General features: G+C 40.2%; 1 protein-coding gene across 4 annotated transcripts in view; it reads left to right on the top strand.

Annotated features, from left to right (window-relative positions):
* LOC113031524 (polycomb protein SCMH1) overlaps positions 1 to 8,989 on the top strand; it is a 37,313-nt gene extending 28,324 nt beyond the window's left edge. For 3 of the 4 annotated variants that reach the window (XM_026183662.1, XM_026183663.1, XM_026183661.1), the window contains exons 14-16: positions 5,777 to 5,908; positions 7,859 to 7,992; positions 8,138 to 8,989. In XM_026183662.1, the coding sequence (XP_026039447.1) occupies positions 5,777 to 5,908; positions 7,859 to 7,992; positions 8,138 to 8,257 (386 nt within the window). In that variant the 3' untranslated portion in view covers positions 8,258 to 8,989. Of the gene's footprint in view, positions 1 to 3,629; positions 4,014 to 5,776; positions 5,909 to 7,858; positions 7,993 to 8,137 lie in introns of those variants that run through there. The other variant, XM_026183664.1, reaches the window with a different exon arrangement.
* Positions 8,990 to 13,802: the final 4,813 nt, after the last annotated feature.

Genomic DNA, 13,802 nt, shown 5'->3' with positions numbered 1-13,802 from the left:
TGGGAAATGGCTCTACAGCGCCACCTATGCCTTGTTAAATGCAGCCCTACGACCACATGGTTTGAGCTACATGTATGAAATTTGGGACACATGTGTATCATGCCAAGACGAACAAAAAAGTCTGTGGGCCCATTGACGCCAACCCAACAGGAAGTCCGCCATTTGGAAGAGAAGGTGACATTTTGGCTCTAATTTTGCCATTTCCATGCCTCGAACTTTTGCGAACTCCTCCTTGGGGTTTCATTTCTTAACCTTCAAATTTGGACAGTGTCAACTACACCCTTGTGCCATGTTAAATTGCGGAGCTTTTGAGTTTTCACAATACTATGAGGCCGTGGCGCCATGGCGAATTTCGATGACTCGCCATGAAAATCTTATTGCCTCTCATTTTGTCATACATTTTCTGACCTTGACCAAAGTGAACACATATGATAAGGCTCCACCCCTGAACATATTTCAACTGCCATATTTGACATCAAGGACAGCGCCACCTAGTGGGAACAGGAAATGTCATGTTTTACACTTTGGGGTACAGTATAGTGATGGGTGACATCTGCAGCCTCAAATTTCTCCAGGAAAGCCTTAAGGAGTTGGTCTTGGGTTACAGTGAAAACTGTGACTTTTCAGGAAAGGGTGTGACCCCAGCAGCATGGCGAACTTTGATGTCACGCCATGAAGAAACAAATTAGTATAACTCAATGAAATCCAGTCTGATCAGTACCAGACTTTACAGGCATGATGTCAGACCCGCCCTGAACAGATTGATGTGCCCATTGTCGGAAATACGGACAGCGCCACCTAGTGGCAACAGGAAATGTCATGGCTTTAACTTTGTTGTACTGATTTTCACAGGTTCATCGTGGCCACCTCAAAAGCGGTGAATATCACCATCAGTCCCTCGTGATGCTTCAGTGCAAAAATTGTGACTTTAAACTGAACGGCGCACCCTGGTGGCAACGCGGTTCATCATGAAAGATGAAGTGGCTTTTGAGGGACTTGGAAAGTTTATAGAGGCTTTAAATTTGGCACACACCTCCAAATGGATGAAGGCATTGTTGTTATGTAACCATTTTCCTTGAATAGCGCAAAATGGCTCCACAGCGCCCCCTACAATATTTCAAAACATCAGCCCCTGCTCTGTGTTTCATCTATGAGTCTGACACTTGGTAAGCTTGTGTAAGATATCAAGATGTACAAAAAAGTCTCTTGGAGCAATATCCCAAATCCAACAGGAAGTCAGCCATTTTAAAATTAATGTGTAATTTTGATGACATTTTCCCCTCTTTTCAGGCTTCATACTTTGACGAACTCCTCCAAGGGATTTCATCATATTGAAGCATTCTTCAGTGTGTAGAATCTAAAGACCTTTGTGATGTTAAATTGCGAAGCTTTTTCCGTTCAGGGAAACGGGGTGGTCATGGCGGCACGTAGAGTTTCAATCACTCGCAAAAAGCAGTAATCTGCTGTCACTAAAAAACACAATGTCCAATCTCTCCCAAAGGTCGCAGGTGTGATGAGACTCGAGCTTGGAAATGTTTGTTATGCTATTTGTCAATAATGGTTAGAGCGCCACCTAGTGGCATGACTATAATCCTGGTTGAATAAGATGAAATGTTAGCTGGTGATTAAAAGCATGAAATCCATCAATGTGACATCACATCGGACGTGCCGGTTTGAGGTGTTGGCAGTGGCTCGACGTGCCGGGGGTGCGAGGGCCCTCATAACGCTGCTTGCAGCTTTAATTATTATTATTATTATTATTATTATTATTATTCAGGCGAAACAAGGGCCTTTTTGAGGGCCTAAACATGCTCAAAAACTCATGAAATTTTGCACACATGCCAGGTCTGGTGAAAAATTTTGTATTTTAATGGTTTTACATATGAGCACTGGGAAATGGCTCTAGAGCGCCACCTATGCCTTGTTAAATGCATCCCTACGACCACATCGTTTGAGCTACATGTATGAAATTTGGCACACATGTGTATCATGCCAAGACGAACAAAAAAGTCAGTGGGCCCATTGACGCAAACCCAACAGGAAGTCCGCCATTTGGAAGAGAAGGTGACATTTTGGCTCTAATTTTGCCATTTCCATGCCTCGAACTTTTGCGAACTCCTCCTTGGGGTTTGATTTCATAACCTTCATATTTGGTCAGTGTCAACTACACCCTTGTGCCATGTTAAATTGCGGAGCTTTTGAGTTTTCACAATACGGTGAGGCCGTGGCGCCATGGCGAATTTCGATGACTCGCCATGAAAATCTTATTGCCTCTCATTTTGTCATACATTTTCTGACCTTGACCAAAGTGAACACATATGATAAGGCTCCACCCCTGAACATATTTCAACTGCCATATTTGACACCAGGGACAGCGCCACCTAGTGGGAACAGGAAATGTCATGTTTTACACTTTGGGGTACAGTATTGTGATGGGTGACATCTGCAGCCTCAAATTTCTCCAGGAAAGCCTTAAGGAGTTGGTCTTGGGTTACAGTGAAAACTGTGACTTTTCACGAAAGGGTGTGACCCCATCAGCATGGCGAACTTTGATGTCACGCCATGAAGAAACAAATTAGTATAACTCAATGAAATCCAGTCTGATCAGTACCAGACTTTACAGGCATGATGTCAGACCCGCCCTGAACAAATTGATGTGCCCATTGTCGGAAATACGGACAGCGCCACCTAGTGGCAACAGGAAATGTCATGGCTTTAACTTTGTTGTACTGATTTTCACAGGTTGATCGTGGCCACCTCAAAAGCGGTGAATATCACCATCAGTCCCTCGTGATGCTTCAGTGCAAAAATTGTGACTTTAAACTGAACGGCGCACCCTGGTGGCAACGCAGTTCATCATGAAAGATGAAGTGGCTTTTGAGGGGCTTGGAAAGTTTATAGAGGCTTGAAATTTGGCACACACCTCCAAATGGATGAAAGCATTGTTGTTATGTAACCATTTTCCTTGAATAGCGCAAAATGGCTCCACAGCGCCCCCTACAATATTTCAAAACACCAGCCCCTGCTCTGTGTTTCATCTATGAGTCTGACACTTGGTAAGCTTGTGTAAGATATCAAGATGTACAAAAAAGTCTCTTGGAGCAATATCCCAAATCCAACAGGAAGTCAGCCATTTTAAAATTAATGTGTAATTTTGATGACATTTTCCCCTCTTTTCAGGCTTCATACTTTGACGAACTCCTCCAAGGGATTTCATCATATTGAAGCATTCTTCAGTGTGTAGAATCTAAAGACCTTTGTGATGTTAAATTGCGAAGCTTTTTCCGTTCAGGGAAACGGGGTGGTCATGGCGGCACGTAGAGTTTCAATCACTTGCAAAAAGCAGTAATCTGCTGTCACTAAAAAACACAATGTCCAATCTCTCCCAAAGGTCGCAGGTGTGATGAGACTCGAGCTTGGAAATGTTTGTTATGCTATTTGTCAATAATGGTTAGAGCGCCACCTAGTGGCATGACTATAATCCTGGTTGAATAAGATGAAATGTTAGCTGGTGATTAAAAGCATGAAATCCATCAATGTGACATCACATCGGACGTGCCGGTTTGAGGTGTTGGCAGTGGCTCGACGTGCCGGGGGTGCGAGGGCCCTCATAACGCTGCTTGCAGCTTTAATCTGTTCTTATTACTCATACTACCATTCATATAGAATTTGTTTTGCTTTTATTTAGAGCTAGGGAAAATATATATATTAGTCTATCCATGAAAGTCTGTGATATTATTAGTCAGGTGACATATGTATTGGTAGATCATTAAATGGCATTTTAAAATAACTGATCAGCTCAGTACTGGGCTGGCATTGGCTGATCACCAGATCATGAGGCTGGTTAAAAAAAATCTCTTTTCTGTGTGGCTGCTGTAAAGTAATATTGGTGCTCCCCCTTGTGTCAGTTTTTCTTCCCATTATAACTCAATGCTTAAATGTCGAAATGTGCCAGTGCTGAATGTAAAGCTACCTGAAATGAACAATGTGACGTAAATTTGTACGTAGTTTACAAAACTGTATATATTATTGTATATATTATATATCTCTTAAAAAGATAGAGAGAGAGATCTTTATAAGGCATAGAGGTGTTTGCAGTGTGCACTGCATTTTAACTGACATAAAGTTGATCATTAAATAATGACCACCACACTGCATAGGTACCAAGTGTGCATGCTTCCTCACAGCAGCGTGTGTTTGTGTATATATATGATTAATGATTTATCATTATGATTTTAGATTAGATTATTATGTTTTTATCGCTTCTCAAAAAGCATAATTTAACTTTCATCTACTTGCTCTTTAGGAGGCTCATGCTAATTTGCTCCATACTTTTATTATTGAATTTGGACTATACCGGCCCTTAGTGGATCAACTACAGAGCTGTACTATCTCAGACAAGCCCTTGTAGCTTGTGTCCCTTTAAGCCAAATTTCTTCTGTAAGTCGGCTGCCTTTTACAAATAAAAGGTTTGAATAGCAGGTCGATGGGGCTGGTGTACAGTAAGCCAGAGCCGTGTGCTATTAAGATCTCCTCTCTTTGACATCACAAGTATCAAAGAGTGCAAAAAACTGTGTGAAACAGTGTGTTCAAAGTGAAGCCATGGCCACGTTTGACCATGTTTAATGTTAGCATTCATCATGGTGACAAACAGAAATTAAGGAAAATAATAGATACACAGGTAGTATCAACTATTCAGGAAAAAAGGGGGGAAAAGCCATATTAGGCTTTAAAGTCGTGCTTTAAAATGTTCGCACCACATTTTTTGGAGTTGTCTGTGAAGGTTCTCACTGTAGTTGTTTGCACTCTAATAAAGAATTAGGTTGTTTCTTTGGAGGATTGATCAGTAAAAAATTATTTGTGAACCTATTTGTTTTTATTGTGGGCACACACTTTGTTGAACATTTTAACTTACTAAACGGTGGTACCAAATACAGTTGTGTATTAAAAGAGGGAGCCTTTTCAGAGGAGAGCCTGACTGCATCCATAGGAATTAAGAGGCTAAGTAGCAGCCAAGTGTTGCTAATCAAATGCCTTTGATTTATTGATCATCAGCATTCAGCAAGAAGGCAGAAGTTTTAGCAGTTTGCTTGTCTGTAGCATTCAGGTGTGTGTTAACAAAAACTTTCTTTCTCGCATCACTGTGTGTATGTTCTGCCTCTGGTAAATTTCTCTTTTGTAAAATGCCTTTAATCATATTTTTCTTTGTTCTTTATTTGTGTGCAAAAATAACTGGAAATAAGCTGACATCAAAGGATTCCGCTCATTTAGTATCAGAGGCTATTCAAAGTGGAATCCGGCATCATATTTCTGTCAAACATTTTAATTGTAATAACTGGGTGCTCTGACTTGTCTAGTAAAGCTTTCTGTAATCATTTAAAAGGAGGTAGTTAAACAGAGCTCAAGAGCGAATGCTATTAAATTCTGGGGCAGGAGGTTAATCATTTAATCATCTTTCCATTTCCTTAAATTTTAATTAAGTTAATGTAATATTGGAAGATATATGTGTAAAAGGGGTAATATCCCCTTCAAAGTGCCCTTATACTTTTACAGAATGCCATAGCCCTGTTAAATCACCGTGGTATTCTCTGAGGGGTTCTGCAAAATTGCTGCGAAGCACAGTGTGTCTGACAAATACGCTGTCAGTTGGGCCTCTTTTTTGTTACTTGTTATCTTTTTTTTTTACTACATTGGATGTTTAGCTGTGGGACCTCTTTGTTATTTTGCTTTTTTTTTTTTTTTTAGGTACTAGTATAATTGTGTTCTTTGTTCCCAGGTGAGTCCTTCATGGAGAACAGTGTTGCCACATCAGAGCACTTAAAGAAGAGCCCCCTTTCCCAAAACTCTACAGGACTGACTTCTGGCCTGAGGTCCTCCTCCAAACTGCTGCATCATAACAACTCTACAGGTAGGAAAAGAAACAACATTGTATCTATGAAAAGCTTCGACAAATCTGTAAGTGTGAATGTATTACTTCTGCAAATGCTAATATAGTGACATGCAATCCAGTAAGTTTGGTTTTAACTAAGGTTATTCACTAAATTCAAGCGTGGTGCTGTCAGAGGATGCCTCCCTGCTAGATATGCCTCTGTCAGTTGTAAGTGGTGTTATTGCAAAAAAAATGTGAAATGTTTAAGAACAGCCTCAGAGTGGCAGGACAAGTAAAGCTATCAAGCGGGATCACTGAGGACTTAGGAGCAATGTGTGTAACAGTCAATTATATGCAGAGTTCCAAACCTCCTCTGTCATTAATGTCAGCACAAAAAGTGCACCGAGAGCTTCATTGCATGGGTTCTCATGGTCAAGGTTATCCATATAGTGCATATGTAAATTTTTCTCTGCTTTATCTTTACTTACACATACATAAATGTCTTCAGCGCAGTAGAAATGTGCTGCAGATCTTGTAAAACTTGTTTAGAACTACCCCCTTTTTGTGTCTGCATTACAGGAAGTGAAGTCAGTTGTAGTTCTTTGACCTCTGATGTTGTAGTTTGTTGTTTGTTTGTTTTTTAAAGCATATATTGCCTAATGACAGATGAGCTCATATTATGCCGAGGCATTCATTGTCTGTCTGTCAGTTCACAATTCACAAGAACCAGTATTCGTCCTGAAGCATCAGTCAAACACAGTGATCGCCAATAGTCTTCATCAAAACTGTGCTCAAGTCGAGGTCATCTTTGTAATTTTCACTAGTTTGTGCAATACAGCCAAACAGTGACAAGAAAACGTAACACTTCACTTGTTACCTTAACCTGAGAGTTCTAAGGGACTCTGAGCTGGATGAGCGAGTATATCATTGATGGAGGATCGGGTGCAATTACATCACTGCCATGTAATTAGTGGCTCTTCACATTTGCCTTAAAATGACAATCAGTGAAACCAAACACACGAGTGACTGCAGTGGTATTTATATAGCAGCATTTTGCCCTTAATAAGCACTTAAGCTGCTCTTACACTATGGTATAGGTCCATTCAAGAGGTCATGAGAAGAGTTTGGTCAGAAACTGCCTCTTCAGTGGCTAAATTGCTACTTTGCCAGATATCAGTAGTGCATTTTCTTACCCTCTGTGCCACTCATGCCACTTTTATTTCACTGGAAAGACCCAATTCAAATGCTAATAGCAGTTTGAAGTCTCTAACAAAAAGAGAGGACAGAGCTGGAGGTGGCAGAATTGAAGATGCGAAGGTTTTTCATTGGGAGTTAGAATGGAGTACATCAGAGGGGAAGCTCAGGTTGAGCAGTAAGGAGATAAGGGACTCAAGACTGAGATATTTTGGAGATGAGCAGAGGAGGGATAGTTGATGTAAAGGAGAAAGGATGCTGAATATGAAGCTGCCATGCAGGAGGAAAACAGGAAGACCACAGAGGAGATTTGTGGATATAGTGAAGGAGGACATGCAGAGGGTTGGTGTGACAGAGGAGGATAATAAGGATAAGGTGATACAGAGGATCCACTGTGGCGATCTCTAAAGGGAGCAGTTGAAAGAAGAGATGGTGGCATTTGAGTGTTATCTTATAGTAGGTGAAATATGTGTAGTAGACAGTGACACTCCATTCACTGCTGTTTGCCTGTGCAGCCTGTGTGTTTGAGTTAAAATAATACCCTTGTAGTGGTAGCCCAAAAACACACTGAAATTTATAATCACACAAATGCAAAAAGTTTAATAGAGTTTTGTCAAAAAAAGAGTACATTACATTTTCAGGATCCATCATTTCAGCTCAATTGTCAAAACAGATGTTGAGCCTGTGCGAAAGACCGCTGCACTGGGACAGTGATAAACATGTTTGTTTTTTTGGGCTTTTTACTACTCAGTGAATAACTGTCTTATAAATCTGTATTTGCACATTTGCTCCCAGGTCCGGGTAGTTTCCGTGAGAGCCCCAGGCCCAGCGGTCAGGATCCCAACCTGTGGACAGTAGATGAAGTCATGCAGTATATCAGGGATATCGACCCAGTTCTGGCCCCACATGCTGACCTTTTTAGAAAACATGTACGTATCCATTCATTCATGAATAAATGTATAATGAATAGTGAATGCTTCAAACGTGTCAGTTTTATTCATCACTTTTGAGCAGCTCTGTTTAAAAGAGGAAAAAACAAAAAGGTTTACTTTTCCTCTGATTCCTCTGCTACAGGAAATTGATGGGAAAGCCCTTCTGTTGCTGCGTAGCGACATGATGATGAAATACATGGGTTTGAAGCTCGGCCCTGCCCTCAAACTCACCTTCCACATTGACAAGCTTAAACGGGCTTGACGACATCAGTCAAGCCTTCTGAAGGACTTAACTGTATCGCCACCTCCATGTTCTAGGTTCAGTATATCATGCACTTCATAATGGACATATGCTGACAATTTACATGTAGCAACTTCCACCGTACTCCATCCAGTATACACGCCCTTGTTCTGACCTCATTCAGTCAGGGATGTTTATTTTGTGTAGCACAATCCAGGCCTAAGGCAGCATGGGTTAGGGGTCGGATCGGCCACTCGTCTGTCATCACTTTTGCATTTCAGTCTAACTTGAAGAATCATATGTGGCCATTTTAACTGTAAAAGGCCTTTTGGCCTGCTTTTGTTATGTTACATTTTATCTGTACATTTCATATTTTGTACTTCATGAATACAAGTATATGGACTTTTTCAGTGTTTTGTGTTGGAATACGCTAAAAAAAAGAAAACCCTAAAGGAAGAAAAGAAATGCTACATCCCAATAGTTGGGATTTCTTCCGATCAGTCTCTGTTTGAGGCATAATTTTGCAACTACAACAGTAATAATTATGATTAGAAAAACGTGTTTTATAAAACTTTATTCTGAGAAAAACTGCCATCAAGATGGGGTTTTTCTCTTATTCTGGATGTTGTTTACAATGCCTTGTCTTGTCTTTGTTATTTGTACTTTTTTAATTTTTTATACTATATTATTAGAGTTCCTACATGGAGAGCCCTATCATGCTTAACATTGTTCAATAAATATATAATAATTCAAGTCTCCTTTTTCTTGTTTTGTTTTGTTTTGTTTTGTTTTGTCACAAATTCCTATATACATCCTGCATTAACTGTCTGCTGTTACACACATGACGCGCAACATTCAAAAAGCTGAAACTTGAAAATCGTTCACAAGAATAGATAAACTGTATTTTGATGATCACATTTAGTTTGTTGAGAGTTTTGCCCACCAGCAGAGGGCAGCATATAGCTGTCAACCTTTTTTTGGTCATGTCCTTACGTCTCTCCTAGAGACACTGCCATGCACTACCATGGGTGGGCATGTCTCCATCTGTTAGACAGCATGATAATATCAGTGATATTTTTAGACCATGTAAGGCCTATTTTACATGGCTGCCTCTGTTATATGTTCATATGTTTCTTCTTTGTTAGTACCATTTCCTTTTGTACATGTTATTTCATTAATCCTCCAGTATTTAAAAATGTCTTATGGGTATTTAAAGACAAACTCATTTTTATTTCTAAAGCAAATAATAAATGCACAAATATAGTCATTTCTCCAGGAAAAAAGGAGATCAAAAGAAGATTAAAAACCATAAGTGTTAACTCCTAGGAAAATGATAACAATCCTTAATACAGTGCAACTTCAGAAATAACACAGAAACTCAACAGTTTCGGATAAAAATGTTACATTTTAAAGGAAGCCATAATTGTTTAAAAGAGATTAAAAGATACTTAGCAAATTTCCTCAGAAAGGTTGTTCCCAAAACTTAGGAGCTCTGCAGTTGCTTTGTTGCCTTTATGGTGAAGTGGGAACTGTTTCCTGCCTGAGGATGTCAGGCTGCTCACTAGCAGTAAAGAGACAGTAATTCTAAAACAAATGGGCAGTTAGTCCAGGCTTCAACTAACAGAGTTATCATTTGCTGCTGCATTTTAAGCAATATAAAGTCTACGCTGTGTTTTGTTTGTTTTGGGGTTTTTTTTTGGGGGGGGGGGGGGTCTGATTGATTATCTGATAAAAGGAACATTGCAGCAATCTGGTCATGAAGAAATAAAAAGGTTGAATGGCAGTTTGTGTGTTGCCAAATATCACTATGACATCTGTACCTTCTCCTTTGATTTTAAAAGGTTTACTGACAAGGACGTGGTGTCTCCTGGTTCACTGAAATGTCATTATCAGTGCTTGTGCAAGGCAGGCTTCAGGTTTCTACATAACGATTGCATGGGTTGCCTTTTAATGCTTGTAGGTCCACACCTTAAACTTAGCCTGTTTGGGTCGACATAGAGCAATTAGTAATATTCAGAAGAATAATTTTAAATTGTGTCAAACTCTGAACATGCATTCATTTATGTGGAAACAAATGGCTGTTTTGATATTTTTAGACAAGAAAACATCTGATCCTGGTCGATATATCACCTTTGATTTAACATGTTCTGCTCTAACGCCACAATAATAGCTTTGCAAACTTTTACTAAACAAAAATGTTAGCAGATGTCAGTCTGTGGAAAAATTTACACCCTTGTAAATGTACCAGCATTTATAGCACACTGCACACTACAAGGTACACGCATACACTTCATCTGCCTCACAGCCACAACCAATTTGAATCCACCAATTACATGTAAACATATGTGTTTTGGCTGTGGGAAGTCCTGGTACCTGGAGGAAACCCCCAAATGCATAAGAACATGAAAACTTCAAAGAAAGACCCCAGCTGGGTTCAAGCCAGGAATCTCCTTGCTGTGAGTCAACAGCATTAACCACTGCACCATCCTGCTGCCTTGTCCGCTGTAGCAAGATTCCTTGCATAATATTCCACCAAATTCCAATTTTTTACTCTTCCATGCAAAACTCCCTTCTCTTGCAAGACGTTTGTTTTTGTTTTTTCATTCTTTCTTACATGCATTGTGTGTTTTGGATTTCCCAACAACATTTCAGTTGGATTCAAATCTGGGCTTTAATTAAGTCATTCCGTAAGCCTCCGTTTCTTCTTTTTTGAACCACTCTTGTAGATTTGTCAGTGTATTAAGGATCGTTATCTTGTTGTAAGGTCCACTTCCAACTTAAACTTTGGGACAGATGGCTTCACTCTTTGATATGATGCAAATTTCATAGTTGAATCAATGACTGCAAGCTGCCGAGTATTAGAGACTGTGGAGTAAACCAAAATCATAACTTTTCAATCGCCACGTTTCACAGTTGGCATGAGGAGCTTCTTCCAAAGAAGCTGTCTTTGGTCATTGCCAAACATGTCCTTTACTGTGGCCAAACAGCTAAATCTTTTGATTAGACTGTCCAGAGCACATTATTCCAGTAGGCCTGGTTTTTGCCAGTATGTTCACTGGCAAACCATGGCTTTGTTATACGGTTCTTTTTGGAAAGCAAAGGGTTTTTTTTCCTTCTTAGTTTGCCTTACATGCTGCTCAAATATGTGCATGTATTATTGATAGTACATGCATGGACTTCTACAGTTGCAAATGAAGATCTTGTGGCCGGGTTCTTGGAAACGTCTTTTAACGTCAAAATCTCTGCCGGTTGTTTGAGATCTATTTGGAGAAGATGTTCGTTCCGGAGAAATTACTTATTTCACAAAAATGTGGAAATCTTTTCAAATCCCTTACCAGAGTTACACACATCCACAACCATTTGTCTGAAGGCCCCAGAGAGCTCTTTAGATCTTGGCATGACAGTGCACCCTTCAATAGCTGAGAAAACATCAGACCCTCCATGTCAAAGGGTTTAAATAAGATAGCTTCCACCTGTCGACCCCAAAGGAGGATATATTCATTGGGAGTCAATCTGGAGCTCCCAATTTACAATTTGAAAGTGTAAAAAATATGTGTGCTTATTTTTTGCTTGTGAGTTTTTTCTTTGATGACTTTTTTGCAGACACGACTGTTTAGTTGTTTAAATATGCTGAAAAGCGTGGCACACATATTTTATTTTGTCCTGTGACTGCAAATCATTCTGCACAATTTAAGTCAAACATCAGTAACATTAACCAAAACACATTATGTTTTAGTGAAAGGTGACCTTAAAGACCATCCATCAATCCATTCATCTATCCATTTTTTTTCAACCTATTGTTCATTCTGTTTCTGGTAATTTTGCTGTCACTGTTCCTGTCAGACTGACTGGATTAATGGGCACGTGGGCACAAAATTACTTCTACCAAAGCAACACAGCAGAACACAGAAAAGTCTAACCACATCCTGCCAGTAAAGACAAGAAAGCAAATCACATAAGACTGAAAACAGTGACCAAACCCACCCTGGTAAGTGACATCAAGAAGGATAAAATACATTTCCATGTGCATGCAAGCATATGACACAGAGTCTGTGCTGTTTGTGTGTTATGCTCAGGCACATGTGACAGGCTCAGAGCTTGTGGCTGATGCTTGTGCTTGTCGGTGTGCTATACTAGCCAATATGTTGTGCGTGAAGCCAGCGCTATTTATAGAAATAACAGCTCCGTGTGCTGCATGTTGTGTTTATGAAGGCTGTGAAGTCAGTTTTCACTTTACTTCTTAACACTGCTGTGGGATTTTTTTTTTTTTCAGGTGCCATTGTTGTTTTTCTGTTAGGGCAGCAGGCAGAAGACTTTAAATATCATAGTGAATAACCAACATCTGTGGCTGCCTCTTTGGTATGACTTAAAGTGGTATTTGGGGAAACCCTGCAGTTGATGTTTACCAATAATGCCGTGCTGAGCTCCTCAGTACTCTTCTGTCATTGCTAACAGTCATACGCCACTGAGCAGTGAGAGAGTTTCAGTATGCATGAAAGGAAGTTTTGTGGGCTTGCAGATCAGTCATAACTGCGAGAACAAAAAAAAAAACGCTTTCTCAGATTTTTGCTTTGAGTGTCACGTTATGGCACAGATATGCCAACTTTTCTGTCGAACAAGCATGGCATGCTGCTCTTTGCAACAAAGTGTGGGCACAGCTGGAGAGAAACAAAACAAAAATAAGGTGCTCGGTCCACCACCTTCTCTCCATCTGATAGAAGAATTCCCAGCATGCATTTGGGCAGTCAGTTGAGGTGCTTTCAGTGAGGGTGAGGGTCCTGCTGTGCCTTCAAAGCCCTAAGACCTCAGTTCTAGAAGAATGTACTTGTATTTCTTTGATTCTTTTAACTCCTGGATATAACACCTCGGTTTCACACAACAATGCACAAATTCTGCAATATTAGACACTTCCATGTTTGACTGGTCGGTCTTACAATAGCATTTCTTGTGGATTATATAACAAGTTTATAATGGATAGAGAAGAAAATGGGTTCACACCTCAGACTCACAGGAAATATTTCCAAAATATATCCTTTTTTTGTTTACTGCCATCCATGTCTATGTACGGCCGGGGGGGGGGGTGGGTTGTGGCTTCAAGGTCGCTGACTTTCTTCTGTGGTAATACACTCTGAACCCTGTGATGGTGAAGATCCAAAGGCAAAATCTGTTTATCACCTTACTGATGAGCGCAAAGAAAGCACAAATGCACAACAGCATCGATACAGCAGTCGCCTAGGTGAAAATTAACACTTTATCAGAGGATTTCCCCCAGCAGGATAACACATGAGGGGATGGACAACAACTGTTCTGTTGCAGTAATTCCACCCACAGCCTATGGCTTGTTACTCGGCCTTTGGTAGCATGTGCTTGCCACTGTCAACAGATTAGCACACAGGCTTAAAGCCCTGTTCACAAAGACACTGTGTACAGAACTAGACTGCTTCCCTCTCATTCACCCATTCTATCATATGAATCTGCAACCCCCCTGGACTGGCCCAAATAATTTCCCAGTTGACACTAAACAGGTCAAATAAACCTGCAAATACAGAAGTTACTATATAACCCA

The sequence above is a fragment of the Astatotilapia calliptera genome, chromosome 11 (assembly GCF_900246225.1).
Source record: "Astatotilapia calliptera chromosome 11, fAstCal1.2, whole genome shotgun sequence".
Lineage (NCBI taxonomy): Eukaryota > Metazoa > Chordata > Actinopteri > Cichliformes > Cichlidae > Astatotilapia > Astatotilapia calliptera.
The sequence above is the reverse complement of the archived record's forward strand: the minus strand, read 5'-3'. Positions and strand labels throughout refer to the sequence as shown.